This window comes from Pyxicephalus adspersus, chromosome 1 (genome assembly GCF_032062135.1).
Source record: "Pyxicephalus adspersus chromosome 1, UCB_Pads_2.0, whole genome shotgun sequence".
NCBI lineage: Eukaryota > Metazoa > Chordata > Amphibia > Anura > Pyxicephalidae > Pyxicephalus > Pyxicephalus adspersus.
The window spans coordinates 88,620,741-88,636,996 of record NC_092858.1 but is presented as its reverse complement, the minus strand read 5'-3'; the positions used below and the strand labels follow the sequence as shown (position 1 = coordinate 88,636,996).

Sequence of the window (16,256 nt, the reverse complement as noted above, 5' to 3'; positions counted from 1 at the left end):
TGATAGAAGTGACCGAGCAGCTGGCAAGGTGCCAGCCATGGGGAGCCACGCAGGATAACTTGATTGCAAACCAGATCTGAACCCGCCCCCAGTCTTTGGCATTAAACTTGACAGGGTAAATTGACCTTAGACTGTGTTAAAGACGTATGACTATGGTAGGGACAGCTAGTGACATGACTATGGACTTTGTACAGCGCTGCATAGTATGTTATTGCTATTGAAATACTGTGTAATAATAATAAAAGGAATGTGCACACATAGAAATCAAACAAAACATGCTTATAAATCATTTCAAACGGAAAGAGAGGCACAGTGTCTATTTTGATGATAAGTTCGCTTTATTACATAATTTGACATTCAGGACAAATGATCCAGTCACCCCTCCTGCTGCCATTCTCAGGTCAGGGGGATAGCTTTGTTCTTGCTGACATCTTATTTTAGAATGATATAGGGACGGAGGGTCCTGTTGATTAGGAATAGTAAGGACCTATATATTATGTGAGCCTGAACTGCCCACATACACCTCACTTTCATACACCTCACTTTCATCCTACATGAATGTTTTCATCCCGTGTATCTGGCAGCCACGTGTTGTTGTGATGCAGAGCCGCCTCTTCCTGCTCCCGGACAGGGCTGTGACGTAGCCAAGATGGCGGCCCACAGCTTGAGACGTTCTCTACCTCTTGTGGTTATTCTCGGGGCCACCGGGACCGGCAAATCTAAGCTGGCTGTACAATTGGGCCGGAGATTGGGAGGGGAAATTATCAGCGCGGACTCCATGCAGGTAAGGAGGTGTGAGGAGGAGAGGGCATGCATTAGGAGGCTCATAAGTGACCTATGTGCACCTTTCACATGGCTGAGTAAATATCTAAATATAAACTAATGAAGGTCGTCTGTGTTCCTTCTATATGTACATAGCTGCTCGCTGTCTGTCCTCCTATATTACATAGTACTAATACTATACTAATATATACGTACACATACACACCCTGACATGCCAGTGTTTATATGGTGCTCCTATAATTCCCTCACTTGGATAATACAGTCATTAGGGCCACAGCAACATGGTGATTCTAAGATGGCAATTCAGAAACAGGATCAGTAAGCCCAACACACACCAGTTGATCAAACAATCCCACATATTTTCTAATCAGCAATTCCAAAACCCAAACAAGATTCTGATCTGCTAAGTATTATCCCTGGATAGAAAGTGATCAGATGTACTTATTTGCTTCTATCTCTCCTACAGCTTATGTAAGTTCATTATTTACCAATATGTCCCATTGAATCAAGCCTCATAAGTTCCCTTATAATCAGTTGGCTGCAGAATTTCCTTCCTTTTATTGGATTGGAGGTGAATCTGCTGATCTCCATGTGTTCACTAACTCTAACAAGACTTACCTGCTATGAGGCACGACCCCCATCACTGCTCAATGTGGCTGATGTGTAATAATTCTTTATGGAGCAATGATGACAATTTGTTCTCAATTTTCTGTACCATTTATTTTTAGCGTTTTTTTTTGTTTTAAACATCATACAATATCACATTTAATGCACAAAAGGGGAAGGAACAATATAAAAGGTAGTACATATTAACTGGGACTGAATCACAAAATTCACTGCAATATATAGGAATCTGGTAAGGAAAGATACATCACGTTCTGTAACCAATATTGAATACCGTTTACAATGTAGACCTGAGAGTGTCCAACCCCCATAACATTTTCCACTGTGCAAATCTTTATGAACATTCAATTATAAGAAGCCTTTATGATATACCAATATTTCCTCCATATATTGGAGATGGCATAAAGCCAATGCTGCCTGTTAATGTACCATGATTCCCATGGGGTGTTTATTGGCATGTAGAGCGAGGGCAAGGAAAAAAACAGATGTAGTCAGTTTTGTAATATTTCTTTATCCTTTCAGGTGTATGAGGGCTTGGATATTATCACAAATAAAGTCACCCCTGAGGAACAGCAACTCTGCAAACATCACATGATCAGCTTTGTGGATCCACTTGTCACTAATTTTACAGTTGTCGATTTCCGGAACAAAGCTATTTCTCTGATATCCTTTTTATTTTCACAGACTGCAGACTCTTCCATGTTGGCATGTAGCATAACATACAGTTATGAGATAAAGTTTGTTAACATTGAAATTCTGTAAAATAATGAGGAGAAATCTAATTACTTTCCTAATAGTCTAAGTATACTTACTCTTTAGGAAGTTATCATAGGTGTTAAACGTCTTCTATTTGTAAACTATATGTGGAATGACAGGATTCAAGTCTTCAGAAATCTACAAATGATTGACTTCTAGAACCTAAGGCGGAACTATAGTTAAAAACTGCAATCAGGCAAGTTTTTGTTATTACAGAAGCAACAGGCTATATAAAATGAGCCTACCTGCTATCTATCTTTGCCACCAGCATTTTCACCAGTCCACTTTGGGATTTAGGATCTTCTGCCTTTTTTGCCCACGTCGGAATGACATAACTCCTGTTCATGCATGTGAGAGTTCTTTATTTCATGGCAGCCATCAATGCTGGGATTGTAAATAAAAGAAAAGATTGCCAACCCTCAGATAATGTCTTCTACCTGTCTAGAATACTGCTGTGTAGGCAATTACAGAAGCTAATACAGTGTTCTCCCCAGACCCTTTTAGCTGGGCGCACTGCCCGGCACTTTTCGGCAACCACCCGGCTATTTTTGGGTGGTTACTGGTGAGTTGGGTCACAATTCAGGGGCTTCCACCCACCTAGAATTTCTTCCCACCCAGCCCACAAAAATTTCTGGGTTGAGCACTGTAATATATAGTCATATACTGGTATTTTAAAGGAGTTGCATTTCAAAAGATACCTTTAATGACTGTATGAACGTTTTTTTTTCATTTAAATATTTGCCTAAAGTCAATCCGTTTTTAAAAATCTTTTCTGCCATAATTTTTTTCCTTCTTGCTTACAATTACTACTTAATTGTGCAAAGATTGTTGCTCATTTGTAATGCAGTGTACAACCCAGACACCTGTGGGTTACTAGGAGTAATATTTAGGGTGATGTAACTCTAGTTACTGTGTGGGTCGACCAATGGCTAAAAACAAAAGATGCCAGAACCAGAATAATATTGGGAGAATGTTGCTTTGCAGTGGCAATGGAGCAATAAGGAAAAGCACAGACATCATATCACTGGAGGCAGGTGCTGTGCATACTTGCACATTATAGCAAGAAGTGCAGGGAACCATTTTAAAACTTTGTTTTTTTTTTTATATATTTTTTTTTCTTTTTTTTAAGTGTAAAGTAAAGATCACATTTTAGCAGCAACTATTGAGTAAATTCAGAGTTTACATACTTTTTCACAACTGTTCATAACTAGTAATTAAACTCCTTAATTCCATGCAAACATTGAGGATATATTTTCCAAAGACAAAATCCCGATTGTTGTGGGAGGAACAAACTATTACATAGAGTCACTGCTGTGGAAAGTCTTGGTTGATGTGGTAAGTACCTGCTCCTTTGAGCTTGCCATAAAGGAACTGGGAAAAGGGAGAGTGCAATCAGATTTCAGATAACCATAATCAAAGTGATTATTACCACTAAACTGGATGCTATGGAAAACATATTTTTTTCCAATATTAAGGTTTTCTTATTGTCATGCTTCTGTGATATGACATTACATGGTTTATATTTACAGGGATCTCCATCTGCAAGAACAACAAGCAATAATATTGATGGAGTGAATATTCCAACGGACAGAAAGTCAGAACTGGAGAAACTAGATGGCGATGAACTCCATGCACGCTTGAAAGAGGTGGACCCTGAGATGGCAGCAATGCTGCATCCGCATGATAAACGGAAAGTTGCAAGGTAGGTACACAAAACATAATTTATCCTTTGGGATAGTGATTGGTGTAACTGCTCTGTGCTTTCAGGATGGCAGTGATATATTTATGGGGCATTATTAGGCTATGGCTAAGTGAGATGTGCATTTATCATGTATGACATTTTTATGGCATGCATTCCAATTCCTTTAAAGTGACCTAGCAAACCTTTAAGCGTTTGAAACATTTTAGGCATAACCAGGAAAGAGCAGCATGGTAGCAGAATAGACTGTTGTTTCTTATTGTTGCTCTGGTGTGGACGTGATTATCTGGGTTGGCAGGAGATGCTTCCAGTTTCCTGTGTCCATGATGACCAATTAACTATTTCACAATCACATTCTCCCAAAGTATGTCAAATTGTGCATAACTTAGGGAAGGATTAGAACGGCTATCCGTACATTAAAAATGTGAACCTACTTCCTGTGTTGCTGATAACAGTTTTACCAGACAGGAAGTAAGGAAAGTCTTGAACACTACAAAAATAAGTCTGTAAGTCTATCCTGTGTTCCATACCTTTACCATGTTTCTGTTGGAGTGTTCCTGTCTGGTAAAGGTTGTCGGCAGGACAACATTTAACAAAGCTCTGAATACCAGTGAAAACATAAGGCCTTGTTCGTTTTTTTTTTTTTTTTTTCTTTTAACAAAGCTACAAAACATGAATAATAATTACACAGTTGCCTTTTCTGCACAATAGTTTTGTACTAGTTGTATTGCTCACGCCTATTGAGAATCATTTCCTATTGATAAAGTAAACTTTACCTTTATGTAATTGTTACCTTCCCCACCAGCATTTCTGTATGTTTTTTCCTCTTACTTGCGCATCATCATAAGTCCCTCGGTTTGTTCTAGCTTTAAAAATGTAGATGTATTTTTAGTTTGCATTCCAAATAACATCTGAAAAGAAGCAATTTATCTGCACCAAGTGTGGTAAATATATGTTAGGGAAGTCCTATGAGTGGCTTAGATATAGGGATGCACAGTATACATGCTGAACGTAAAGTGTATTCTTATTCCTCAAAGCATGATCATACTGCATAAACCAAGGCTTTCCTAAAAGCTTTCATTTACAAATGTGCTTTGTGTAATTCTCACTGGTGTGCCATTGAAGAGAAATAGTAGAAAAGCAAGTCTGGTAACATACTTTCTAGCAGGAGCTGACTTGTTTATATCTATTTAGGAAATCTTTGTAGTGTGTACTTGTACTTCTCCCTTTCCTAGGGCTGCTGCAAGATTTCTGTAGCTTATTTCAATTGATGCTGAGCTCTGTCAGTAGGGGGGAAAGAGCACTGGCCTGCCTTACAAAACAATACCTAATGATGATGATCGAGTGATGGTGTGTCTGCCATGCAGGAGCCTGCAGGTGTTTGAGGAGTCTGGCATCCCCCATACAGAACACCTTCGACGGCAGCAAGAAGGTGATGGAGGTGGCCCTTTAGGTGGGGCATTAAGGTATTCAAACCATTGCATCCTGTGGCTACATTCAGATCAGGAAGGTAAGTCTGTATTTCTAAGGCTTTCTAAAAATAATTTGGGCTGCTTGTTGAAAATGAATGTAAAGAGTTTCTCATCACCATTTTTTTGTTACAGTACTCAATACCAGGCTGAGTGCCAGGGTTGATGAGATGCTGCAGATGGGACTGATAAAGGAGCTACAAGACTTTCACAAATGCTACAATGCACAGCTTGTTGCACAATCTGGGTAGGTGTGGCAGCAGGAAATGGCAAACACTTGAAAATTATGAATGCTCAACTATGTGTTTTTTATAGATAACACATATAGAAATGTTTATATTATGCAAGCATAGAATCATGTCGGAAGGTAGTATTTTATTGGTAAGACCTAAATATTATTATTATTAATATTGCAAAGAGCAGCTGCCAATTATCTGTCAAAATTGAGTGGACACACATTTATAATTGAGCTTTATTTTTTAATATGCATTTTCTATAATATCCATTTTCTTTTTTTTTTTAAGTCAGGATTACCAGCGTGGTATTTTCCAGTCAATTGGTTTTAAGGAATTCCATGAATATTTGGTCACTATGGATAACAGTAATCCAAAACAAAAAGAGGTTCTACTACAGAAAGGTGAGTAGTGTACTTGTTGATGTCAGTCTTTACATGTTTAATAAAAGTCCATCTGCAAAAGTGTACATAAAGATACTTTTTACAGATGTGAGAGTAACAATACATTTTTTTTTCTAGGAATAGAAGCTCTGAAGCAGAGAACTCAGAAGTATGCGAAAAAACAAAATAAATGGGTACAGAACAGATTCTTGAAAAGTATGTATGTACATTCACCCTATCCTCTTAATTGACAATTTCAAATAGTGAATTTGCTCTTCTATGTAGAGTTTACCATCTCGAAAGCCAGCTTTGTTTGTAGGCTAAAGGACTTCTGTGAGTGAGTGAGTGAGTGAGTGAGTGAGTGAGTGAGTGAGTCGGTCGCATTGTATTCCAGTTTTCCACAACACTACTCACATTATGAACTGCAGGAAGCAGTTCTGGAGTTTATAGAGATCTGACAGCAGATGGTGCAAATTAAATGATTAGATTGTAAGCTCTTCGGGCCAGGGTCCTCTCCTCCAGTGTCACTGTCTGTATTTGTTTGTCATTTGCAACCCCTATTTAATGTACAGTGATGCGTAACATGTTGGCGCTATATAAATCCTGTTTAATAATAATAGGTGTGCAGAAGATAGGCAGAGGTTGGATATATGTCGCATAAACTCAACAGGCACAGAGAAATTTAACAAATATAGATAAGGAGTTAATTAGTGGATGTTGGGTAAAGAAAAATAGGAAATATTGTAACAGAAGGCAACCCCAATTTGATGAATATTGTTTTCATCACTATTATCACCAAACCCACGGTATTTTATTCTGCATATCCTATTTTGAGGCTGACCACCACAGACCTCTATAAAAAGAGAACTTTGTGTGCTTTCCTGATCATATAATTACATGGTAATCATGTGATGCTTGTTGGTAAACAAACCTCACCTTGCTCCATGTGTAAAAACCTATTTTTTCTGTGTGCACTCCCTGTGCAAACACAAAAACACTTTTTCAAGTTTATAATCTTTTTAAAAAAAGTTTATTAGTTTTAGCATGTCTGTCTAACAACCTGTAATAAAAGTTGGCAAACAGAGAACATATTAAAACATTGTACCAAAATAAAAGCTTTGCAGGTATATTAAAAACAATTTTACATTAAAGTTGGTCGGATTAGTCATAGTTTTTTTCAAGCGTTGTGATATGTATTTAAAGCAGAAAAAAACCAAACCAAAAAAAAAAAAATCACACTTGCCTTTAATCCCTCAGATTAGTCTATCCGTCAGGAGGTTTCTTCCATCAATCCCACTTCATCCCGAAATCTTCTGCCCGGCATAGAGAGAGTGACGGGCGCCAACATCTTCTTTCTTCTTCTTTTGCAGGCGCAAAATTGGGTGACGTAGCGTGGGGGAAAATTTGCCCATCTCACTGCGCATACGTGAGATCAGCAATTTTTTTGCAATTCTTGAAAGGGCTCTTTCTGCACATGCCAGAAATGGGTGTTGCACTTAAAAATACTAACAAACAATATTTTACTTTAAATAAAAGGGTTGTCTACCCTTTTATATAAAGTAAAAATTCTTAGTCTAGGTACGCTTTAACGTCATAGACACTGCTAAATTTTGTTCTGAGCATCTACGTGTTTGTGACGTTCAATGTGAGGGGGTTGAAAGAAACTTGTCCTGAGAGAAATATGTAGACTTTCATTGCTGACTCTTGAATGTGCTAATCCCTTGGCTGTCTCTGGCCTAAATACATTGTGAGTTACTGACCCGGATCAAGCATGCACAAAGTTAGTTTATAACTTCAAATAAGTGATCTTCCTACTGGTTCCTGAGCCATTGAATCTGTATGCAAGCTGGCATGTGAAGAAAGTGGACAATGACCACTTTATATTTCCTATTTTACAGATTTCCTTATAATATAGGCTGTATTCTGCCAAATTCGCTTTTTGATATTACCAGTTGTCTGGCTATCCTGCTAACCCAAAAATTCAATATGTAATTGTGCGAGAATGTGTATATATAAATCAGTATTTGTGACTTTCTACTGGTATTGTGGTTGTAAAATTCTGTCTTCTTTTATAAAACTTGTTCTATAGGGTGTAATTTTAATATTGGCTCAATAGGCTCTATATATAAAATGGGGAATCTGACATTCACTCAAACATTTCCTCGTTGCAATTGATTACTACTGTTATTACTGTATGGCCTTAAAAGATTCTCACAATGGGATCTGTTTTAAAAATAGAGCCTAATGTGTTGTAGGAAGAGATGTGTTTACTTTAATGGTTTTTGGAAGGTGTAAAGGTAAATCGCTTAAAGTGTAATTGATATCAGGGAAACAACTAGCTCAGTGAAGAGTTTACTGCTCGCCAATTCTGGGAGTCTTTATAAAAGATATAAATATGTATACCAGTCATTATCTACAATTAATAAAAACGCTGTAGCTGGACAAAATATTACTTACAAATTGACAATTGTGGATTATAACATGTTCGCATTATGCAAAAAGTAATAATTTAACAGGAGTTCTACCTGAAGGAAGAACATAAACTGAAACCTACATTTTCCAAATAAAGAATGTTGGAATTGGCCTCCCTATGGCTCCCTTTGTTTTCTGAGGAAAATCTTGTTGTATTGGTCCTCTTCTCTCCACCCCTTTCATTCTTGGATAGCTGCCAGTGTCACCAGCTGCTCTTTGAATACTATAGCAGAAAGCCAGGCAGGAGACAGGTGCTCAGCCTGTGCTCTGCTTCACATTAAAGGAAGAGCAGGTGGAAGACCGGTCATGCTCAGTTGCTGCACTTTGTAATAAATCTTTCCACTTTTTTTGTTTCTATTCATTTTATCTATGAATATGTCCATTATATTGAGAATACATAAAGACATGATTTAATGTTTATTTAAATAGTATTTACCAATTTGTATTTTCACTATTATGTAGGATACATTGTAAATGCTCATCACATGACAAATGTTAAAATTGACAATGTAATACATACATTGGATTTTTTTGTGCAAACATGATATTTGTAGAAACTATTCTAAGTTATATGTAAACTTTAGAAAATATAAACAATGAAAATGGTGTATTTCTTAGTTTTAAGGAAAGGTAGTTTTACTGTAAATAAAAGGTATACATTTTATTCTATAATTGTGCTCTGTAAAGTAACTATGGCTGGATAAGGGATATTTAGGGGTTAAATAGTAGTACAAAAAAGGAAATGTCTCATTAACTGCAGCTTCTCCTTAATGTTCTAAGGTTTTCCCCATTGATTCCTGATGTCTTGTGTTCACTGTACTAAGGCAATTGGCAGATGATATGAATATAATATAATGTTGGGTAGCCCAGTGGTTTAGAGGTAGCACTCTGGCCTTTGCAGCGCTGGGTCCCAGGTTCGAATCTTGGCCAAGACACTATCTACATGGAGTTTGCAGGTTCTCCCCGTGTTTGCATGGGTTTCCTCCCACATTCCAAAAACATGCAGTAAGGCTTCCCCTTAAAATTGACCTTAGACTACATTAATGACATATGACTATGGTAGGGACATTAGATTAGTTAGCTAGTGACACAACTATCAACTTTGTACAGCGCTGCGTAATATAATAGCGCTATATAAATACTGTGTAATAATAAAGTTTAGTAGTCACTATGCTATACTTTTGTATCATCTCCTAGGACCGGGACCTAATGTACCCAGTGTGTATGGACTGGATGTGACCGATGTTTCCACTTGGGATGAAAATGTTCTCTCTCCTGCAATACAGATTGTGAGCAGTTTTGTACAGGTTTGTCTCATTCGCTAAATCACTTCTAACCTTTCCAATTAGACTAGTAGTGGACATATAATTTTTTAAGGCTCACACACTGGTAAAGGTTTTATGATGGCAAGTAAACAAAACTGACATATTAAGCTCAATTCACTAAGATGAATTGGCCATGTTAACACAGATTTTTTTTCAGGATAATTTTCTGCAAATAATGTTCCATTCACATACATAAATGTAACAAAGATGTTCCATCCTTTTTTTTTCTACAACTAAGTAACAATTTGGTTATGTATATCCAAAATTTTATTTCAAGTGAAAGGTTTGCCCCAGAGCAGATAGTAAGGGGGCAATATCTCTAACCAAGCCCCACAGAACAATGAAACATGACAAAGGTTTTACCCCTTTCCCATTAAATCCAAACTAGAGAAGGAAAAATATAGACAGATTAAACATGAACTTTAAATCTGTCAATGGTCTTCCCACATGTTCATGTGACAAACATTAGCAGTAGCGTGCAGTCCTCAGTGCTGCATAGAAGATCCTGTGATGTTGAAGCCTAGTTCTGTACAGCCGTACACTGTGTGCCCAAAACAGTGTGATATGCCGTCTCCAGCGGCAGCAACAAAATTCTTGCATTTATTTTTTTGGCACGCTAACTATCCTGTGTTTAGGTGCATTACAATACATGGGTGTAAACCAGCTGTGCATTGTGGTTCACTAGGGAAAAAAAGGCGCAGGTGTGTATTTAGATCTGTTGTGGTATGTTGGAAGTTAGCCACAAATGAGCTGCTTTACCACACAGATCATTGTGTGGTGTTTCAATCTCAGTAATTTTGATTGCCACCCAAATGCACATCCCTAGCCACAACTAACCTGTGTTGTTGCACACCACAATGCACTGATGTTGTCTATACCCCAGTTTCATGCAGTTACAAAAAGCAGTTTGGTGCCTAAATCCATTGGCATCATCTTGAAACAAAAAAAAATTCTGTGTCGAGATGAAGTGGCTCCCGTGCCCATGTGCAGGAGCAACATCATCCCTACCTGGCCCCTGGAGTTGGTCAAACACGTCTCAAAAAATGGCAGTGGCTTCACAATGAATGCCTTACATCTAATGCAAAGTTGGAAAGGGGCACTTAGGCAACTTGAAACCCTGAGAGCCGAGAGCAGAATTCAGCTTTTTAGATTTTTTTATTTTGTCCAATTTTTCCACCTGGTTTATATGTAAATATGCAAAATAGGTGTATAGACTTGTTTTACTTTAATAATGTTTACATTTATTACCCATAGGGTCTTTCCCCTGCCATTGAGCCTATGAAGATTGCTTCTGACAACAGTGACAATAAGAGAAGTAGTAGATTCTGTGATTTGTGTAATCGGATAATTATTGGTGATCGGGAGTGGGCAGGTAAAGAGAAACCATTTCGTCTAATGCTTTCTCGAATTTAAAAACTTCAGTGAATGATGGCAGCTTGAACACTTTTGTTTCCCTTTTATTTTTTTTTTCTGCAGCACACAATAAATCCAAGGCACATCTTCATCATTTAAAAAAGAGGAAACTTGAAGAGGATGAGAGAGCTGTAGAGAAGGGGAATCTGAAGTTTAACCCAGATACAGAGCACCTCCATCATGGGACTTCAGATGGGACTTCCCATAGTGACTCAGACTGTGTGTATACCAAACCAGAGAAGAGACTGTGTGCACGGGATAACGATACAAACTCTCAGGCTACAACAATCAGTCCTATAAAAGAGTCATGACCGCTTGTTTGCTCTTTGTTTCGCTAAATCTATAAAAAGAGGATTATAATAAATGTTTTGGAATTCCATGTTTGACTATATACCAATACATAAGACTTTCTTTATTTTGGTTACTACCCTACAGCTTAATAGTTAACCCTTTAACTTAATTTAAAATTCACTTCAGCACACCTCTGATCAAAATGACCAATATTACCTACAGTGACCATCACTCTGTAAGCCCTCCAGATAATCCACTTCACCACACAAAATGTTCACTATATTTGTTATTTAAAGCCCAAAATATTATATTACAATTTAGCTGTTCTATGGTACTCCAATTTTATCAATACCATTGATATAGATTCAGTTTGTCACCTGTTTTTTTTTTTGTTATAGACCTTACTGGATATGAGCTCACCTAAACCTTATGTCTAGGGGAATAAAAAACAATTACTTTGCTGTATTTGTGCTGTATGTGAAAATGCTCATTTAGGTCTTTAAGAATATAAAAAACACTGGACTTACCTTATTCCTTCACTCTCACAAACTTCTCCTCTTGTGCATCTGCCCCCAGCAGCCTCTAAAGTCCTCCACTGGGTAGTCATAGGCACTAATAACATCACCTACAGTGTGGGACCAGTAGTCTTGCATTGTAAGTGAGCATGCTGACGGTCTGCCCATATCCCAGATGAGTGTGCCAAGGAAACGAGAAAAGGGTAAGTAAAAGTCCATCCTTTATTCTCCCCAGACCTAAATGAGCATTTAACCCCTGCAGTGAGGGGAGGGGGGATAGCTCCTGAATTTTTTGTTTAAAATAGAGCAAATGGGTAAAATCCCTGAAAGTTAGGTTTGAGGGAGAATTTACTTCACTTCTGAAATTGTAAAAAATGGCAAGAAAGCTTGCCATGTTTTGATTTTGCAGATATTTTTCACATAACAAAGATTGAAAATCCTTTTAAAGTGACTTCAGTAAAGTTAAATTTTAAAAATCTACAAACTTGACATACCGTATAGTTGTGGCACGTTTTCTTGATTAGTTGTTTAGGGATAACATTGCTGTATAACTCCCTTAATCCCTTGTTTTTATCTGTTGCAAAACTATTGTATAGCTCCATGTATATTATTATCAGCCCATTATTATCAGCCTATCTCTGCCTTTTTTCCTGAACACATAGAGAAAGAATGTAATATCTCATAATTGAAAAAAACAAAAATGTCTTTATTTGTTCTTATTGATACACTTCTATTATGTTGTACAGCTTTAGTGAACCTGTTTGCTTAAGTCTGTGTTTCTTCTGTAGCCTGCCCCCCAGATGGTGGATTTGGTCAGTAATCCCTGTGCTCCAGTTACACAGCACATACACTGGATCTCTGTAGCTAGGGAGACATTTATTAATTATCCACTGATTACTGCTTGCCAATCCCTGAGCCCTGACTAATGTAGATAAGTAGCTCATTTAGAGTCTGACATCTGCAGAGAGTTACCTATGTGCACAATGACTTTTTTATGCAATAACTTTTTAAGAACTACTGGGATCTATGGCCCTGAACATATATTAACACAAATCTTTCAATCGAAGAGCAGATTATAATATCATAAAACAAGCAGGCAGCTATAGAATGGCCTACATCAAAGGAAGTATTGCTTATTTTGTGAATAAGTGCTTAAAACCTCTTTTGCCACCTTGCATGGCATACATGATTCAGTAAAAGCACTGCTAGAGGGCCTTAGGCTTTAAACCAAGGATCCATGACAAATGTAAATAGGCAAGCAAGTAACGTACTGCTATCAGCTGTCTCTTAGGGCTCTTGCTTTTGTTTGGGTTAAATGGCTTAATTCAGTATAAACTGGCATGAAATTATTGTATGTGCATTTATATAGACAAATCACATTGTTGCACCTCAATCTACAGACCTTCTCTTAATCTTAATGTACATGTTCTGGGGGATTATGAAATATGAAGTATGGCAAAAATTAGTAACAGTATTTAATGCTTACCATGCTTTTTACAAAATCTACAATCAACTATGTAGTATAAAGGCCTGTCTAATTTGATGCTGATTGGATTGCTAAGGTATTACAGATTGTGTGTGTGTGTGTATATATGTGTATATATATATATATATATATAATAAAAAAATGTATTCTTTATTCTTCCCGGGCAATGTGAATGTGCTTTAATAAAATCAGCTAAAACGGCCACTTGTACACACATATCAGTTTAACGTCTTTCATAATTTCTGTTTGTCCAATGTTCACAATAACTTTAAACGTCAGTTTAGTTTTCTCTGTTCCTAAACTGTCTAGTTAAACTTGTCTTTCTATTTTCCCCTAACTTTCCACAATGTGAACAAAAAGGTATTATTTTTAAGTAGTACATTAACTGTCACTTCCTCGTTCTGTTTCTCGCCCCACCTTAATTGCTCATAGTGAACTCCCGCCACACTCTGCGCTCCATATTTCTTGGCGGCAAAGCCTTTGTTTTATACGCGGGGAAAGCATGACACTCCCTGCTGCCTGGCAGCTAGCCTAAGGTAAGGACAAAGAGTAAATCATTTTGTACGCAGACACTTTTAACTGTGTGAAACATTAACGGGTTACTGACATGTAAAAATATATCCTTTAACTGATTTAATAGTTTGAGAGGATATTCTACTGCATTAGGTTTGTGTGTGTGTGTGTGTGTGTGTATGTATGTGTATATATAAATTTTTTTTTAGTTGTAAACCAGCAGCATCTTCCATGGCCCTGTACAAACAAGCCAAGGGGCAGTGACTTGTATAATATATATTTGGTACAGATGGAATAAATATGTATATACACAATACCAGTGCACACAGGTAGGTAGCTAACATTAGGTAATTGTATGTAGTGGTGAATTATACATGTTTGTATGCATAACAATACAGGAAACACTAGTAGAGAGCCCTGCCTTATCAAGCTTACATTTTAATGGGCTAAGAGGAAGAAAATAAGAGGTAATGGAATAAGCAAGCTGTGTCCTAGATGAAGTCACTTAATTTTGGTGTACAACATGCTAGCCGGTTGGTAACTGGCTAGAGAGATTTACGCCATATTATATGCTTGTCTAAAGAGCTGTTTTTTTGTGGTTGCATTTAAAGATGGCAAGGGTGGGTAAGTGCCAATCAGATTGGGTAGAGGAGAACCATGTAACAAATTCTGTATGTGAAAAAGAATCGGTGACAACAGATGAGAGGAGGATCTCTTTAATAGAACGGTGATTGCATTTAGGATGGTATCTGAAGGGAAACAATTGTTTTAAAGGGTACCACATCATAGAATCTTTAATTGTATTCTTAGTTGTGAACCTGATGGAGGGACTGACAGCTGAGAAGATAGTAGAGAGGTGGATGAGTTAAGCAATTGAGTTTAGGATGGATTGGAGTAGAGCCAAGTGATTCCCAGGTAGGCCACAGAACAGGGTGTGACAGTAATCAAATCAAGAAATAATGAGGTCAGGCACATGAACAATATTGTTGTATCATTAGTAAGGAAGAAGCAAATGAGCCTTTTTTTCTTTAGGTGACACTAGAAGGGGGTTAGTGTGTCAGTGAGAAGTTTGAGCGTGCTACATCTCCAGTATATCTACACAAGGCTCTTGAGGGGCAGGAGTTGGTTGGTGTGTTATCAATCTGTATTGTTATGACTGGTTAAGTCTCCTGATGGAATGATCTTGTTTTTTTCCATAAATTAGGAAGGGGCAAATTTAATAGTAATATTTACATAAGTTTATGTAAAGTATATATATCTTTTTTTTTTCATGGTCATATAGTCTTTTTGTTATTTTCTGTAAATTTCTGTTTGTGACCTAAAACCCCTAATTTTACAGATTTGCATGTCAACACATGTATAATCTAAATATTTCTTAATAAGGACTTTAATGTGTGCCACAAAAGTTTCCAACATATTATATGATAGTACTGCCCCCAATCTAATTCCCCCCTCACTGCAGACTTAATACTTCCATGTTTGGTGCCCCTCCAATTCTGGATTGAATAATACCCAGCTTCTTCCAGCCTGCACCTTAGGAGCCTAGACTACAGGGGTGCTTCACCATGCAGGGCTGGGGTTACAGTTCTGCTGCAAAAAATGGCACTTAAATGCCAATATGTGCATGCCTGTCTGTGCAGCAGGAAGGACCCTTGATGTCATGTGACCTTACATTAAGGTAAGTATTCAGTTCTTTTTTTTATTTTAAATGTAAAACTAGATTCTAATTGATGTTTTGATGTGTTATGTGTTGAGAGATGCTCCTCTGACTATTCATGATGTAAAAGTACTTATTTAGGAAATACTGGCTTTGTCATCCTAAAGTCAACTATTCCTGGTGAAAATAGGTGCCTGCCATTGTTGGTAATGCTACTTGCTTGGCTGGTATAATAATGTTCTGATATACCTACATACAATGCATAAAAAAAGGTTTGAAAGCATACATAACATACACTGATAATATTCACATCAAACTAATCTCTATTGTTTGCCTTTAACATGGCATATTTTATACATTTTTTGTGTTTTAGATATGCAAAATCATGTTATATGAAAACCTCCCTAACTATCCAATCAATTTCTATCTAAGCAGGCTTTTGCGCTACATAGTCATTGAGAAATCCAAAGCAAGATGTACAGTCAGATTGTAAATGTGGTTAGCTTCACAGATACCAAAGCAAAACCTGAACAGACGTTGAAATCCGGAAGAATGAAACTCATTTCATGTATTATAGGTCACTTTCTGCCTCCTGCTGGTCTTTTTTTCCCAGCTAGTAAAACATTCAGACAAGCAC

General features: G+C 37.3%; 1 protein-coding gene across 2 annotated transcripts; it reads left to right on the top strand.

The window, feature by feature from the left end:
- The first annotated feature begins 625 nt into the window (after positions 1 to 625).
- TRIT1 (tRNA isopentenyltransferase 1) lies at positions 626 to 13,607 on the top strand. 2 transcript variants are annotated; one of them, XM_072417519.1, is made up of 11 exons: positions 626 to 784; positions 1,930 to 2,072; positions 3,405 to 3,498; positions 3,693 to 3,865; positions 5,230 to 5,372; positions 5,467 to 5,578; positions 5,856 to 5,968; positions 6,086 to 6,163; positions 9,617 to 9,708; positions 10,999 to 11,116; positions 11,221 to 13,607. In XM_072417519.1, the coding sequence occupies exons 1-11, from the start codon at positions 650 to 652 to the stop codon at positions 11,466 to 11,468; spliced, it is 1,449 nt and encodes a 482-aa protein (XP_072273620.1). In that variant the 5' UTR covers positions 626 to 649; the 3' UTR covers positions 11,469 to 13,607. The 2 variants fall into 2 exon arrangements, with proteins under 2 accessions (XP_072273620.1, XP_072273609.1); XM_072417508.1 differs by having other exon boundaries at positions 9,617 to 9,726.
- The last annotated feature ends 2,649 nt before the right edge of the window (positions 13,608 to 16,256 follow it).